Here is a 17,690-nt window from a genome sequence, read left to right as displayed (position 1 = left end):
TTGCTCATGCTAATGTGATGGCACTTGTGCTATCATCTTGACCATGTCTACCCTGATTCCCATCAATGTGTCGATCATGTCTGCTGCGATCTCATCATCATATCTTCTCTGATTTCTACCATTAGCACCCCCTCCTCTCCATCTGAGCCAATACGACAAGAGCCATGTCGACTTCTTTGTTATTCGTCTGGATGGGCACATTAGGGATGCACTCCCTTCCTAGGCTTTCATCAAGCCATCCATTAGGTTGTTGTAGGTGACCACGCTGAAGATGCACCCTCTCTTCTCCGTCTCGGATGCACCCCATTCCTGGGCTTTCATCAAGCCATCCATTAGGTTGTTGTAGGTGACCACGTTTAAGATGCACCCTTCTTCTCTGCCTGAGTCAATACAGCAAGAGCCTTATGGATTTCCTTGGCCTTCACCACGCCATCCATCAAGTTGTTGTAAGTAACCACATCTATGATGCATCCCATCTTCTCCACTCCGGGCCAGTACGACAAGAGCCTTGTCAACTTCCTTGGCCTTCAACAAGTCATCACTACGAAAAGATCCTTAACATTAGCCTTTGGGAGTGCCGAATATGGCCTTTATTCCTCTGTAGTCGTGCACCAGAGAGAAGAAAAAGGCTGGCTTCAGTTTCCCAGCTCTTAGAAGGTTATTTATAAGAATGGTGCAAGTGATGGCATCTACCTGATTCCCATTTGGTCAAGGAGAGCCAAAGCCTGGCATAGCAGCTCTATATATGCTGTGTTGAGAAGAGTACCAACGGGGCTACGGCCAAGCATGGCATGTAGAAGGGCAGGACAGCCACAGGACAAGCCTACAAGGACATGGGAAAGAAGAGGTGTTTGGCATAGAAAGGAAGGCCTGCCTAACCCAGTTGTCTAATGAAGGTAGTGAAAAGAACTGGGAGACGCAACGAGCACAAGGTCGACCACAGGTATGGGAGCCGAGCTGAACCAAAACTTTTAGTGGGGGCACCACATTTGGTGTACATGTCGACCAAAGCACCTCTAAGCACAACATGTTTCTCCAATAGGCCCTGTTTAGCAACCTCATTGTGAATATTCTTGCTCAATGTAACGCCTTGCACTACTTCGGTAATTGCACCTAGAGCGACGGCCTTTTCACTTTGCATATGGTGAAAACATATACAAAATTCCACAGGCCTACAAGTTACATGCATAGGTGATTGCATTTGAAGCAGGGCCCTTCTTGCTTTCCATCTGCTGAAAATAGTCCAGAGCTTACTTGCCACATCCATGTTGGTTATATCACACAATCAACTCGCTCCAAGAGAGGACATCCTGGGCAGGGAGGTCATCCAGCAGCCCTTCCTTTCTTCAGGCCAGCTGGTATACCTTTGTGCGCTCCAGTGACCAATCCAACCCTTGTGATCCCTATCGCCCTTAGCCTCATCTCAACCTATTCTGCAACCCCAATGCTGGCCCTCAAACTTGTGCCCGTTGCCTGCTAGAATTGCCACTCAAAATAGCACTCATTCCTCGGAGTCAGCCCCACCTGCTGCTTTCCACCTCTAACCCATCAAAGAGCCGCTTTGCCCGCCCTTAGAGCCACCTGGAGCTTCCAGAAAGCCTACAGATTTCTAGCCATGCTCCTGTTGCACGTATCCCTCAATCAATGCATTCCAAGAGAGGACCCTCTAGACAGGAAGCTCCTCAAGCACTTTTTGTGCTTTCTCAAGTGCACCACATCTGGCATACATATCGACTAAGGCAATTTTTGTGCCCATAGGAGCATTTTGCATAGAGCCACATGCCTTCAAGATGCATGTGATTACATCTAAAGAAAGCCCCTTGCTTCGCATCTGTTGAAAACAAATTAGAGCTTTCTAGCCCTACCCCTGTGGGGCAAATCCTACAACCAGTGAATTCCAAGAGTCAACACTTTGGACAGGAAGCCACTCAAGCACTTTTGGTGCTCTTTGAAGCGCACCTCATTTAGCAAATATGTCAACCAACGCATTGCCAAGCATAACATCTTCTTTCAACAACCCATGACTAACAAGATCAACGTGAATGTTTATGCCCATATCAACATCTTTCGTAGAGCCACATGCCTTCAAGATGCACGTGGATATAATTGCATTAGGAGAGAGGCCCTTGCTTTGCATCCGCTGAAAATATCTTAGAGTAATCTGGTCCTACACACACACACACACACACACACACACACACACACATCTGTCACCGCTTTTGCAAGCGTGAGAGCGTGATAGGAGAGCACAAATCATCTTGACTCCTCAAGAATCAGCAGCACACGGGGAAGGGGGGAGAGAGAGAGAGTGGTGGCATGCAGGACAACAGTTGAGTCGGTGCTCCCATCTTCGGCGAGATTCTTACAGAGTTGGACTTTTTGAAAAACAACCAATATCTGAGATACTGAGATACTACATATTCGCTTGACATTGAAAATACAGATTCCTTTCCAAGATCCGCTTCCAAGGCCCCCCCCCCCCCCCCCCCCCCCCGAGTCTCCCCTCCTCTGCTCGCCTCCCTCAACCATCTCCTCCGTGTCTGCAGCTTTGCCCTCACGCAAACCAGAGCTCTCTCTTGTAAATCCTATCAACTCAGAAATTCCCCTGGATATCCGCCCCCCCAAAAAAAACACGTGACTGCTCGTCTCGCCCTCCTCTTGCTACACCGTTTCCGCCCTCGCCCGAGCTGCATCCAGGCCTGTGCTCAACCCTCTGGGGGGCTACTCCCTCTGTTGAGCTCTACATGTCATTTGTCTGTGCGTGTGAATCTCCAATCGAGAGAAGAAGAAGAGAATTTTAACGTCGTAGGAAGCTATCACGAGAGAGAGAGAGAGAGAGAGAGAGCGCAGAGTACTCGTGCCCCACAGACAACTCGCGACACACACAATGTCTCACAAAGAGAGCGAGAGCGCATAAGAGACTGACAGGGAGGTCGGTTGCGCATAGCGACGGCATGCTAGAGAAGAAGAGAATTTCAACAGAGAGAGCATCTTCAACAAATTCGATCTAATTTGTCCTTCTTTAAAAAATTCACCAGACATACCTTCTAGGGTTGCCACAATTTTACTGTTCTCTCATACATGCAATCGAAGGATCCTTGCTTCTCTCAGGAACCATATTTTCAAGTAAAAACAAGACCGATACATGTGTATCCCCCATCCAAAAGAGAATACCGTCTCTTCTGATACCTGTGAAACCTTGGCTTAGGCATCAGGATAAACCTCTCGAGGTGAACTCTCCAGCAAGAGCTTGTTGACATGGTCAATAAACTTACCATCCCAACCATAGGAATCTCATACGTGTGGAATGATCTTGGCCTACTCACACTTGGTCAGAGACGGGCTGACCAGGTAGTCCGGTGTGCCAAGCTACGCACCCATGTGACCACTGACAATGTCATACTGCCGGACCCAAGCTCTTGCATTATGGCATGCACTCAATCCATGCATGAGAGCAACACGAAATAACTAAGACGATATTCACTATGGTACATTCAACTTATTGCCAACATGCCTAACATCTCCAGCAGGATGGATGAAACAGACTCCATGATGAAATTTCAATCTCGCTCCACAAGGATGCTAAGAGAGTAACAAAACACGAGGACCCAAAACAAGAGGATTGCAACCCACATACCACTTTGAAGGGCGGTAAGACCTTTTAAAAGATCCTTACTGAATCCCAATGTCAAATTACCATTTACAACATTTGTTTGGCTCGAGGGTGGTAACATAACATCTGTAAAGTACAGTCTTTTATTCGCACAAATCCAACTCAAAGCTTTGATACAGTACTAAGGTGTGTTTAAGTCGAGATCCAAAACAATTGTCATTTCTAGTCAAAAGAAATTTTCATAAATTGCTTTCCACAGTCATCAAATGATAGGTGAGAAAAGAACGGTTGTATATGCTGAAAACTCCCCACAAAGTATTGAGCAAAAGCTGGCCCGCAATAAGCCAGTGTTGACCTCTTAATCTGTTAAGACTTTTTGACACATAAAAGCATCTCAAGGCTGTAGAAAAGCGGAAACTACGATTTGTATTCAACTAACAAATGAGCCGCAAAAGCTTTGTTCTGTGTATGCTATGCGCTAAGGCACCATCCCATGTTCCTTGCCTGCTTACAAACCAAGCTGCCACTCTCATATTACCAAGCTTGGATGCTGAAAAAGTAGAGTAATGGTGACTAGAACCTTTCACCTCAGATCTGCCTGCAATCAAGTCTGCAAAACAAAGGAGGACTCCCTGTCAAAACCACAGTTGAGAAAAGGTGGGACTTGGCTTCAAGAAAAAACCAACAGTCCCTTGTAAGGAAGAGTCTTAAAATGAGAAGCTGGCAATATCCTATACACAAAAGACTTTCAGCTCCAATACCATTATTAGAATTACCTGTTTATAAAAGCGCTTCACTACTGCCGGATGCTTTGACCAGAACCTCATGGTCTTGCACAACAACCATCTCATGCAGATAAAGCTTCAATGGATGCCTCATAACCAGAGCATCCGTCTGACATATCTCTCCATGTATTCAGCACAACTATTTCCTTGTTGAGCTCAGCTTTCACACTCTCCACCCATTCTGTTCCACGTGTACCCAATGGGAACTATGAATTTGCCTGATTACCCAATGCAAGGGCAGCTGACTCCACATGTTGAAGGAGATAATCATAAATTTTCCGTTTCAATCGGACTATTGTGTCTGATAACTCCCCATCAGTGAAGTCATCTTCTCCTGCGTCCAACTGATCAAGCCAATCATTGACTCTTTTCAACTGTGATAGCAAAGCAGCTATTTGACTGTTATCCTGGGGTGCACAAGCTTTTGTTGCATTATTGTCCGCCATCAGATCAACTTGAAACCCGTTGTCCAAAGCCCCCTCAAAAAACTGCAGAAACCAGCTCCGAGACTCGACCTGTAGTTGCATTGCCAACTCTGCTATGTCTTGCAGGCCAGCACCTTTGATCCAGCTGAAAGACACCTGCACAGGTTCAATAGTGGGAGCAGGCCCTCTTTTGCTTGCAGGTTTTCCAATGGTATTCTTTGCAGCAGTTCCATTGGAAGCCCGACGTGTTATTGATTTGGCCACCTTTATTTCACCATCACCTCGACTTGTAGGACCCTTGTCATTGCCATTCTGATGTTGCGGTGTTCTAGGTGACGAGGGACTTGCCAATGGTGCATATTTCTTTACAAGAACTGCTGAAGAAGCTAAACTTTCTTTTGCTACTTCTGTTTCAAGACCAGAAGCTTTCTCTAGCACCAACATACACTTCTGGCCATTGTTGCCTCTGCAGACTTCCTTCTTTACAACAGACTTTAAACCTCCACTGCTCGTCTGTTTGGTCATTAGTGTGAAATATACCAAATCGGTAGATAATGCAGCACTAACCCAAGCATTCGCCCGTTTCACCTTCTCCGCACAAATACTGTGGCATTCCACAATGACCCCATTAGTCTCCTCCTTGCTCATCTTCTCCATGCTGGCAAGTGCATTTGCTACTGCAGTAGCATGACCTAGAACCTTCTGAAGGTCCAAAAACTGCTCCACGGAAGACTGAGGGCATTCCACCTTTGCCAAGGAGCACAGCTCAGAAAACATGCTGCACATAAGAGCATTGTTATACAATGTGACAAGTCTCATTCTGGGTAAAAGAGGGAGGGATATTCAAAAAAGAACTCCTTGACAAGTCCAATTTGTAAAACAATTCAAAGAGCAAAAAGAGAAGCATTGAAAATGACTAGGTGCCTGCCTAGAACCTGAGCGACCCAGCGACTTGATATCCTATTCACCTTTCAGCATGCCCCCCCCCCCCCCCCCCCCGCCCCGTGGCCCGCGGGGCTGCCTGACCGGTCTCTGCTTCTTCTCCCAATGCTGAACCTTTCCTCAGTGTGTACCCTAATAAGTAATGTGCTGCAGGTTATCCCTACCACATGTTTTATGGTCTACAGCTCCATCTTTTGAGTTCTCTCTTGGGCAGCAGATAATAGACATGGCTCGTGACAAAGATCACATCTCACACAAACCACAATCCCTTTCAACCTAGATGATAGACAAGACAGATCTCCTTTCACACAAAGTTCAAGCCACAATCCCTTCTTGACTTGGTTCCTTTTCCTTTGAGAATGTTCTTTTTGCCCTTATTAAGGAGTGAAGGTGATCCTAAAGAAAGAAATACAGCAAAGGCGAACAACAGCCGCAACAATGAAGTCACACCTAATCCTCTCAAGGGCTCCCCACTGCATTACCAAAGCGATATGTTTTTCTTATTGAATAAACAAGGCTGTACAAGCAATAGTGCCTACTGCTCATGTAAGATGTACCTCTGAGATGGTCTCCAACAAATGGTCTACTCTGCATCTACACCTGCCAGAGCAACTCCTCCAGCACTAAGCCTATGTCTGTCAAGCGCTGATCTAATGAGATCTATGGCTGTCCCAAGAGCTGCAAAGATGCAGACACTGATAGTGTGGCAACTATTTTCCTTCCAGCTTGCGGCTGAACATTGTTGGGGAAAGTTTCTAGTTGAAGCAACAAATGGCTGCCAAGCTGGCTCAGCCAGTAGCCTCTACAACAGGCTGCAATCAATGACGGATGGGCTGCAAACAGGGAGCCTAGGAGAGCTTCCTGGAACCTTGGAAAATGGCAACAGGGCTGGATCAGATGACTGAAAGGGAGCAAAGAGTGGGGATGGCCAATCTGCAGGACCGTAGGTAGGTAAATGGCACCTGTGGTTGCTTTCCCAAATCGCTAGCTTCATGTGACTCAAATGCTATCCAAAGCCACTCCTTCACCCTCCCTTATTATCTCAAGTGGATGCTCTACTCAAGAGGCTGATTGCACCCCACATAATACAAAAATGTGTCCCAGAATACCAAAAAAAAAAAAAACATATTTTGCGCATTCCTCGTCGTTCACCCTCACCCAGCAGGTATAAACCTTGGAAGTGGTGACTTCTTTTTGTTGATCTGTTTACTACAGTCACACACAATAACAGCTGCTGCTCAATTTCAAAGAAGGATGCCGCCCTTGAGAATTCCTCAATGCAACTGTGGGAGGAGTAATCCAAGCATCCAGCATAATAGACACCATAGGAGGTGCCACAAGAAACCTCGCCGTACCAAGCACGCCATAGCACCATCAAACTGTTGTGTGACAGTGCAAGGCCGAGCTGCTGCCTATGTCAGGTAGTTTCTCTCGTCTTGGGTACACTGTGAAACCGTCCCGTAGGGCAGTAGACTTTAGCTTTCAGCCGATCATTACTTGAACTTTACGACACAAAGGAACTACACGAATAAACCTGGGACTGGGAATTACACTTCAAACAAACCACGGCTTGGTAGCTAGAGCGCTCCCAAGCAGACGACACCCTGTTGGCCCCAAAGACTAGCGCCCCTTTCGGTATTTCTTTATTCTTAATACACTTGAGAAAAACGTGTAAACTTCTACAAGCTGCCCCACTCATTTTGAGTGGAGCAAACACGTCTACGCGTGTGTCAAGAGCTCCCGCACGAAATGGGACAATTCCCCTGTAAATCGGACGAGTTTTTACGGAGAGTTTGAAAACTCTCCGTTTTCACATTCCTTCACGATGGAACTGAGCATACATGAAGGGGATTAGAAAGTAGCTAATCCGGTTCCTATACAGAAGGCTCTTGCCTTGGAAACGCGCATAAAACCCCCAGAACTGTGCATGGTCATCTAAGAAGCCCAACTAGAGGGGCATTACCATGTCTGCAGAGGGGAGAGAGAGATGCGCGAGAGCAAATCATCACGCTACATAGAGCAAGGGCGAAAGCAAGCTTTCCATTAAAGCTGTGAGCACCTGCACCCACTACTCACCCACACTGTGTAGCACACTTATGAAGTCCAAAAATCAGCCTCCCACTCAAAAATGGGCGCCCCCTCTTGGATGAGGCTTCTGGATAGTATGTGTTGACCTGCATGCAGCTCCTCTACTACCATGTGTCCATTTGACTCCCTTTGATTTAATTTCCTAGTACCCACCAACTTAAACGTCTTGCCGAGGGGCCTAAATGTCTTTCAATTGAGCCTAGCCAACCTTTTCTTGCTCGGATTTCAGTGTTGACTGGCCCGACCATCTCGTTGCCGGTGAAACTCTCGACCTACGGCCGTTTCACACTGGCCATGCAATGTCTAGGCATATTTGTGATTTTAACAAGAGGGTCCCAAAAATTAAGTCAATCTCGTGACACTTCCATGTTTGCCTGACCTTGGCACCAAACCCTTGGGACTCTCTTCCTCATCCCTTATAGGTGCTAGGCGACACCTTTGGGGGGTGTACCTTCTTGTTGCATAGGGAGATCATCCCTAAGGTGTCACATGCACATTGCACTTGAGCCACGTGGACAAGCTACTGCTAAAGGTCAGCGTCAGTCTTAGTTAGCATAGCTTAGGATCTAGTCCAGCAACTTTGCGAGCCTCTAGGAAGGACATGCACGATCAGGCAGGTCATTCCTTGTAAACCCTCACTTCTGAACCAACCAACCTGGGCAGTAAATAAGTGATTTACAATGAAGACCTAGGATGTGCTTATATACTAGCCTTGGGGGCCTTAAGTACCCCCCTAAGCACATTGTGCTACCCAAGACTTTGACAAATAAGTAAAATAAATACCTAAAGCCAAAATAAATATTGGGATCACATAGGGCTATTCACTTGAGATGCTATAACTTTAACGCCCTCTCTGCGACTCATAGTGGACACAAGTAGTGAGCAATGAGACCAAGTTGATGAAGAAGCTACCATGGACACTCCAACAACAGCTATCTGCTGGAAGGATTTGCTATTATCAACGAGTCACCTGAGAAGAATGCCATAATGAGCACCAGTTGCCTCATTGAAAATTGAATTGTAGACCACACTACGTCCAAGAATCCCCATTCGTGATCTGTGAACACAACGCGTCCAAACTTTCCTAGATAATGAACTCCTTATACGTCGCATTGGTTCCTTGTCAAATGCATGTTCATTGAACTCCAACCCACGGGTTCAAACACCGATAACTTGAACTCCAACACATGGGTCTAAATCATTTGTAGGGAGCATTGTTTGCCCCTCTCTGCCACTCACAAGCCTCTCCCTAGCTGAAGCTAGTGGCAGCAGCAACATCCACCTGGCTAGAAGGCTGGAGTCCTTGCCAGTGTGTAGTCACCACCACACCAGTAGACTCCTTGGTGTCCTTCCCTGAGTCATAGTCACTACTTTCCTCATCATACTTGCCTTTGCCTTTGTCCTTTGTTGAGCTTTTGTGTTTGCCTTTAAATTTGCAGTCTCTAGACAAATGACCACACGTTCCACAGTTGTAATAACAACTACTTCTTTCTAGAATCCAAAGCAACAAGTGCTTCACTACCTTTCAAATTTTACCTTAAGTTATTAACATGGCTTCCTCCTCAATGAGAAAAGAGCTGAAATCATCAAATTGCAGCTTTTCCTTCGTAATTTCTAAGCGTAGTGTCCAAAACACCATTTCGTAATCCTCAGACAATTTCGTGAGCACCAAAGCAGCTAATTGAGTACTAGTCAATGCACTTTTCATAGCCGATAGTTGATCATGAATAACCTTTGCCTTCGTTAGAAAAGACTGCATGGAAAAAATGGAGAGCTCGTTGCTGCTCCTGCGCCATCCCCCACTATCCCTACCTTCCCTCGCGTTGCCTTGCCTGCCCACCCACATCCCCACTTACCTGCTCGCCCCCCTTCACTCGAACCTACTCACCACCTCCACGTGCTGCCCTGCCCACCCAATCCCCCCCCTCCCCTTCCACTTTCGGCCTCCCCACTCCTCAGCCCCTTTTCTCAAGCCCAGCCCAACGTTTGTGGCCTAACATCAGCACGCAGGTACTTTTCGTCGACATCCTCGCCTTCTTCTCTAGTGCAACAGATACAGAATGGCAGCTGCTCTAGAGACACATAATAGCGGCCCCTGCTCCATCCCAGAGGAACTCAACAAAAGGCCCCTCGTCCGAGAATCCTTCGACTTCCTCTTTCGCCAGAAGAGCAAGCGAGCTTAATGGACGAGGTGGAATGGCTTCAAGCCACCTCGGTCATTTGCAAGATTGTTGGCACATGGCCCAGCAAAGGCGAGGTTGGGGACTTGCTCCAAGCCCGACTCCTCACCGAAGTGGACAAGATCATCAATGTGCAGATCCTCGAGAGAGGCTACTACCAGATAGAGTTCGAATCTCCAAATATGGCAATCAAAATGATCTCCATGAACCCACTAGGCATTCGGGCGGCCCGAGCTTTACTTCAGACAGTGGCACCACGGCTTCAACCCGACTACAGATGTGCTTGAGGAGGAGGTAGATCTTTACATCTCAGTTTGCTTCCCAAGATTGAGGCGGGAGTATCTTCCCTTACTTTCCAAGATTGGCTCCATGTTTGGGACAATCTTGGAGACCCATGCGCACTTCAACTTCAGTTGTGGCCGTAGGGTTACCCACTATGCGAGTCTCTGTTCGGGACACAAATACACTCCCGAAGGTAGTTCTGTTGCATCGGGTGAGTGGTGGTTGGATCAAACAGAGTGTGGAGTATTCGGGCCTCTTGGACTAGTGCTTCATTTGTAGACAGATGACCATCTTGCGAGGGCCTGTCCATTGTTCCTCAACAAGAGTGGGTTCCTACGGAAAACTACTTCGAAACTTTGTTGCAGGAGACCCCTCCCCTTCTACCTCTTGTGTGCAAAAGGATCCGCCCCATCCCTTACACCCCCCTCCCACACCCCCCTCCCAACCCACCTGCACCCCAACCCCCCGTTTCCTCACCCTTGCCCGACAACCCCCTAGTCCCCCCCCCCCCCCCCCCAAACCCGCAAGCTTCACCTTCTCCACTGTCGCCCCCTCTTTCTTCTCCTCCAACTACTAGCTTTGAGCACGTTCCTGCTGCCCGTCGATCCCTAGGCAGCTCTTTTGTTACGAGTAGCCTAGTTCGAGAGAGGTAGCCCTTCTTGCAGCCTCCCCTTTTGGTTGAGACCTCAGCCTTTGATGCAGTTTCGACATCAGCAGACGGTGGGATCTCTTCATCTATGCTTTCACTCGCTTTCTTGGAGACCCTCATACCGACTTAGAGGCAGCTTGCTTTCGGGTTCATGTCCTGTTTCTTGCGGTATGTGATACACCTACTCTAGACTCCACGGTGGGATACTCCTTTCCACTGTGTGGTCAGGACCACTAGGATTAGACCTTGGACTTGTCAATCAGTTGGCTTCAAACTCGAACCCTTGAGTTTTCTCATCACACAGTTTTACTACGCCGGAATATCAAGAGTTCCGACCTGGACGAAAGGAAAAGCCAACTCCTTGATCAAAAGAGCAGAAAGGAGAAGCCAACTCCTTAACCAAAAAAAAAAAAAGCCAACTGATTGTCCCTCGAATTGTCCCTCGGAATCAAGATAGGCACCACGTGCCAATAGAAAAGAACAGACTAAAATTGAGAGAGAGAGAGAGAGAGAGAGAGAGAGAGAGAGAGAGAGAGAGACGACATGCGATAGGGAGTGGCGGAATTCCACCCCAGAGAGTATTGGCCCCAAACCTTGGCGCCCCTTTCGGTATTTCTTTATATTGCATCAACACAGTACATTGGTACTCCAAACTCTGCACCTTCTCCAGGAAGCATGCCAAAGAATGAGCCCATGGCCTCATATTTAAAGGCCCTAGGCCCAAAAGTACTTTACATAAAAAGCTTCAAACTTAAAAGCATCTGGTCCAAAGGCAACGCCCAAAATCTGCCAGCGCGTTTTGCGATAATCCGTACAACTGTCACATCAGTACTGTCAACGCGTTTTGATGAAAACTGCCACGTCAGCATTGTCAACGGAAAATCCGGGATGTCCGTACAACTTCCACATCATCAAATTGTGCGCAAGTCTTTTGTGTGTGTGTGTGTGTGAGGGTCCAGCTTTATTTTAATTTCTGTCACTTGGGCCCCATCGAACGGGGTCCCATAAGTTGGTAGGACTTCTTCTGTTGTTGCTTGTTCTTCCAAGGGTTTAGGCCCTTTGGCCGGGACCAGAAGGTTGGCTCTGCTCTTCAATGACTTGACACGTCAGTAGTTTGTGACAGTGACCACCTTTGTGACGTGGGCGGCTCAGTATGCATATTGGCAGGGACTACATTTTCCGATCATGCGCCAGAGATTCTTACTGTGTCAAATAGACAGAGGAGTGGCATTGTTATGCTACGCATCCCAAAGAGGATTTTGCTGAATACGGAGCTCAAGGAGCAAGTAGTTGCGCTTTGGACTGAGAGTTTGGACACTCCAGGGGGACTTCTTCTCGAGCGGCCACTAGCCTTAGGGAGCTTAGCCGATTCTTCCTCCACGAATCTGCACCTCGCTTGGCTGCGACGAGGGAGGAGGAGAAGCGACTTCGACGGGGCATCGCCTCCATACAGCGGATGCAGGAGCACCACCTAGATAGTCCTTGGATGGAAGAGCCCATGCAGCAAGCTCGGCAGGAGTTGCTCACCATCGAGGAGCAACGCCCTGAATTTGCCTTCCATCGTCAGACATCACAATGGACCCACGTAGGCGACAGAGTTACTAGAGAGTTTTTTGAGATTGTGGGTCCTCGTCATGCGCACACCAGTGTTAGTAAGCTGAGGAGGCCCGATAGGTCAACTGCTACAAGCTCGAGGATATACGCACAGTTGCTACTGACTTTTACATGAGCTACTTTCAGCAAAGTCACAATCAGAGCGTCGAGATGCATGCAAAGAGCAAGTGTGGGCACAGATGCCTTGCTTAGTCACTGAGGAGATGCGTCAGAGACTTGAGCGCCCGCTCTATATATACCTAGATGAATCCAAAATAAGGCCAGAGTCACCTTTAAAGGAAAGTGCAAGGTATAGACCCATGGTAGTCACCCACAAGACAATATAACCATCAACTCCATAATGCATAGTATTGACTAAATACCACGACATCCCCACTAACGTCCTAGGAGGCCCTCAGATCCCTTCCCAGGGACAGCTGCAAGGGGAGGATGGTTTGACTCCCAATTTCTTCTTGGAGTACTAGGAGGTGCTCAGTCTTGACCTTTGTAGTGCTTACCATCACATTCTGCACACTAGGGAGATGCATGACAACATAAGCGAGGGATTGATCTCCCTTTTTTCCAAGGAGGGAGGCTCCCTAGACGAGATTCGACAGTGGTGACCCATCACTATTCTCAACTTAGTGATACAAAATCTTAGCCAAGGCTCTGAGTTTGAGAATTCAGCCAGTACTGGAGAGCATTGTAGATGAGACGCAGACAGGTTTTGTCAAGGAGCGCAACATCCTTCACAACATTTTTACCTTCTGGGAGGCGACTATTCTCGCACGTCTTCGAGGAGAGGATGTTGTGATACTCCTCAACTTTGAGAAGGCCTACGGCAGAGTTGACTGGGGCTTCCTTGAGGGCACTATGCGTTGGATGGGGTTTTGAGATACATGGATTAGAGGAGTGTCTGCTCTTTACAGGCGTGCCCACAATCCGGTGTTGTTGGCAGTTCATGCTCACATGATCAGTTCAACGGGGCTGCCCTCTTGCCCCCTTCCTATTCCTCTTCTATGTTGAGGCGATGAGCAGATTTTGACATCACAGGAGTTAGGTTTGCGTGACTGCAGCTTCCTATTTGGAGAGAGGAGCTTTTGGACGCTGAGTTTGCTGATGACTCGAGCTTGTTTTTGGAGGGTTGGGAGGCCAACTTACACAAGTGTAGCAGCAGTCTCTTGAGATGTTCCAGGAGAATTGATCAACTGACGGAAGACAATGGCTTTCTGGGGTGGTACTGCTCCCATGCCCGATTGGTCGCCTGGAGAGGGCTTTCGGAGGATCTCTCCAAGGACATCAATACCTTACTTGGGCTGTCACGTTGGCTTAGATCTATCACCAAAGTAGCAGATCGCTCCTCTCCTCTGTTTGAAGGTGCTGAGAGTAACCGCTGCTCAGACTTCTTAATACTCCTCCCGCAAATAACCATCCAGGTCTGGGCCATGAACAACAACAACAATACTCCCCCCGTAAATAACCACTAGGGTCCGGGCCATGAGTCAAAACATCACTTTTCAAACATTCAAATACACCCCACCCCCACCCCCCGGGGGCAAATAACCACAAGTTTTAGCTGCTTTGCATGTGGCAACGAGAATTTAAGATCAGTGATAAAGCTCGAACGTACTATTACAACCAAAATGTGTTGTGACCTAAGTCATCCTGAGTGAAACTTTGCATGCGACCTCATTGTTGCCTCTGCCACAGCATTTACAGAATACTTGTTCTGATTTCCAACAGTCAGTAGCAAATAGGGAACTGCGCCCTTCAATTTCTACAAGTGCAAACATCTAGAGACCTTTTGACTAGCACACCGCCTTCAAGCTGCCCACTACAAGTGATGCTCTGTGTACTAAGTCTTACTAAACCTTGGTGAGTTTTTCAGGAGCACCTACTTATTGAAAAGGGTCCTTTGCTTGCTGAAGAAAGGTACATGTTTACCCCTTCGTTGATACTTAAAGGAAAGGTTCATTGACAACCCAATAACATGCGCCCCTTTCGCTCAGTTAAGGATGGCAATATATAACAGCTGGATACAATGAAGTACCTCAAGCTTCGTACCACACTTTCAGCGGCCGATGCTTCCTTCAAAGCCTCTGCAGCAGCCAATGACGCTGCATCTCTTCTCCGCATCACTTCCTGCAAAAAAAGAAGGAACAGTTGAAACCCATGGCAGTGTGCAGCGGTAAAGAACCAATGGCACATTACATTGCCTACATTTCCAAGGTTAGCTAGATCCGATGACAAAGAGTCCCAACTAACACTTCCGTCAGTCAGGCGCTTGCTGTGAACAGAAGCTTTTATAAATTTTTCTGGAGCCTCAGAAACTCCAGCGAGACACAAGTTCTTCTTTTGAGACGGGCCAATCACGGCATTGCTCACTTTAGCTTCAGTAGATTTTGGAGCAATAGTAGCGACGTCCGGCACTTTCTGCACCTGTTTGGCCTAGTCCAAGTTACAATGAACACATCAATTTTCATTATAAGTCATCAAAACCCCCAAAATAACTTTTTCAAGGTTTAAATCTAACTGTAACAGTTGTGATGCACAAGAAATATAGTGTGCATACTAAATGCCAAGGACCGTTTGTGAACGAGGGAGATACAACTAGCTTACAATGGAATATCTAGAAACTAGAACTTGGCAGCCGCCAAGTCAAAGCCTTCACTTAACATCAAACATAGTTAGGCTGGACACGTACAGAATTGGTGACTGGAACTTTGGAATCTGATTTGGTGGATCCTGTAGGGTTTAATCGCTCCTTGTGAGCCTTCACTCCCACAGCACCTTCCCAACTTCTACGAAGTGTTTTTGCACTAACAGCGAGTAAGTCCCCCACCTTGGATCCGTTAGTTGCTGTAATGATGCCACCAAGTGAGCGTCGCTTTGAAGGATCTCCTGTATTCTTCCTGATGATATCAATGCTGCCACTGACTCCTGTCGGAGTCTTGGCAGTCGGAGAAGAAGGCTGTAGTTTTGAAAGAGCAGTAGAAGAAAAACCCTTGTAAGGAACTTTCCTCTCTTCTGGGCAAGGAATCCGACCATTTGCTCCTGCTTTTTCTGATGCAGAAGACCTGGCCAGAGGAGAACTACCCCTGTCTGCCGATCGAGCAAGCATACTGGGACTCCCACATGGGCGAGTGACAGAACTCGATCTGGGAGATACATCAGTCAAAATCCTTGACTTGAGTGCTTGCTCTAACTTGTGTCGAAAACCAGTATCACCATTTGAAGTGGCCACAAGTACATCCTTGTGGCGGAGAACATCCACAGCATCAGCAGACCTATTAGTGGCTCGCCCAGACTTAGGCGTGCTGCCTGTGTCAGAACCGCGTGCCATGGATTGAGCATTTTCCACCGGCGATGCATCAAGCCTTTTTGAGCTGATTCTGGCCAAGCCAATTTCTCGAGCCGTGACTGGGCCAAGTGATATCTTCTCTTGATTCTGCTTGTTGTGTAAAGCTGGCAATGCTGTAGTAACAAGGTCTTCAGGAGTGCCAATGCAAGGATGTCTACCTGGTACAGGCCTCACTCCTCGAAGAAGCGGGACTGGGTGACCAAACTCGAGTTTGTCTACATGGATAAATTGACCCAGCTGGAGCTTATCACTCAGAATCAAGTCATTGTGCTCATCCGCCAGAGAAACGAAGGCAGCGTGTGACGAATCCGAAACCTTGAGATAAAATCCCTGATTGGGCCATAGATCCGTTCCTGCTAATGCAGGCAATATGGTGACGACCTGTAAAAGTACTGAGCGATGCTCTCCAGCAACCTTGACATCAGAATTCATGTGTTGAAGAAGCTTTAGCAGGACACCTGGTGTCAAGGTCGCCATGGCGGATAGAGCTCGCCCAGTAAATACTACTTGATGGTAGCGGCCATAAGTAAACAACAAACAATAATAAGAAATTATCGACTAAGGGAAGACGGACCTCTTTTTGAAACAGCTAGCGTGACATTAGAGCTGTAGACTCTGAAACATGCGTAGAGTTCAAATAGTTCTGAACATCAAGAGCGTGCCTTCTATGACACTCCTGAGCTTAAGATGAAGTCGAGCAATGATCCATGACAGCAATCAAGCTTACCATGACTTCAAAATGTGCAGTTTTGGTGCCCTGTAGTCAGAAAAGTAGAGCCCCGTTGCGTGGCAAATGCTAGCACCAATGAACTCCTGCAGAAGAAGCCGGCATAACCTCTGGTACACATGTGAGGGCTAGAAGCTGGGCCAGAGAGAAAGAAAACCCTAAATGGAGAGCAGAGAAGTAGAGTATGCAAAGGCTTCGTAGTGGGGGTACCTCTGGGAATGGCGGCCTAGGGAAGGTAAAGTAGGACGAAGGCAGTGCAGGAGGAAGAATCAACAGGCGAGAAGGAAGGTCGAAGAGGGAGGGGATGGCGATGGCGGACGAAAGCTTGAAGCCATGAAACGCAAGCAAAAGCTTTAGCACCAAACGAAAGCACACGACACGCTACCGGTAATCTGTCGCGATCGGGGTCCAGCGTGGCACCCTCCAGGCCACAAAAGCCAAAGGCGAAGTCGCCATGTGATTCGCTACCAGCGCGCACGTGGCTGCCGACATCAGCGCCGGCTTATTATAATGCCGCCATTTAACTTACAACGTGGCAGTTTTAAGCGTCCGACGTGCCAGGTTTGGGCTTTTACCCCCGCTTTAGTCCTACGTGGCAATCGACGTGGCAGACTACAAAATGTACCCATTTTGCGTCGCGAGTGACTGGCACCGGGCCTCCAGTTGCTCTGCTTTTCATACTGTTTAATCATTATAAGTCTTCGAACTTTCCCTTGTGTTCCCACGACCGTTCAAACTTCAATTCTCTCTCTCCTAAATAAAAGGGCCTTTGCCAGAAAGGGAGGACGTCTTGTGTTCAAACCAAGACACAGGCACAAAGCTAGTTCGAGGCTCTTCCACCATTTCTAGCTTCACATTAACTAGCCACGCTATGGTGAATGCTCAGGTAAGTTTATATTTTGTTTTAAGGCAAACAAAAAATCACAATTCTATAAGTTTTTTATCTTGTGAAGGACTTTTTGTATCGAAAAACAATGCATGTCTACTATGTGGTCCCCTACTTTGAGAGCCAACGCTCTAGTACCTTCAACAAGATTGTCTACAG

General features: G+C 47.4%; 1 protein-coding gene across 3 annotated transcripts; it reads right to left on the bottom strand.

Moving 5' to 3' along the window:
• Positions 1-3,738: 3,738 nt before the first annotated feature.
• Positions 3,739-16,987, bottom strand: LOC147424572 (protein CORTICAL MICROTUBULE DISORDERING 2-like). Of its 3 annotated transcripts, XM_086499380.1 has the most exons (6): positions 16,493-16,987; positions 15,262-16,376; positions 14,778-15,005; positions 14,608-14,699; positions 4,390-5,601; positions 3,739-4,223 (listed from the first exon to the last, which is right to left on the bottom strand). In XM_086499380.1, the coding sequence occupies exons 2-5, from the start codon at positions 16,348-16,350 to the stop codon at positions 4,605-4,607; spliced, it is 2,406 nt and encodes an 801-aa protein (XP_086355506.1). In that variant the 5' UTR covers positions 16,351-16,376; positions 16,493-16,987; the 3' UTR covers positions 3,739-4,223; positions 4,390-4,604. The 3 variants fall into 3 exon arrangements, with proteins under 3 accessions (XP_086355506.1, XP_086355504.1, XP_086355505.1); XM_086499378.1 differs by having other exon boundaries at positions 15,262-16,987; XM_086499379.1 differs by having other exon boundaries at positions 14,778-14,996; positions 15,262-16,987.
• Between the last annotated feature and the right edge of the window lie 703 nt (positions 16,988-17,690).

Source organism: Adiantum capillus-veneris, chromosome 25 (assembly GCF_014529385.1).
Source record: "Adiantum capillus-veneris isolate H3 chromosome 25, ASM1452938v2, whole genome shotgun sequence".
Classification (NCBI taxonomy): Eukaryota; Viridiplantae; Streptophyta; class Polypodiopsida; order Polypodiales; family Pteridaceae; genus Adiantum; species Adiantum capillus-veneris.
Note: the sequence above shows the minus strand (reverse complement) of the source record. Positions and strands in the feature narration are given on the sequence as shown.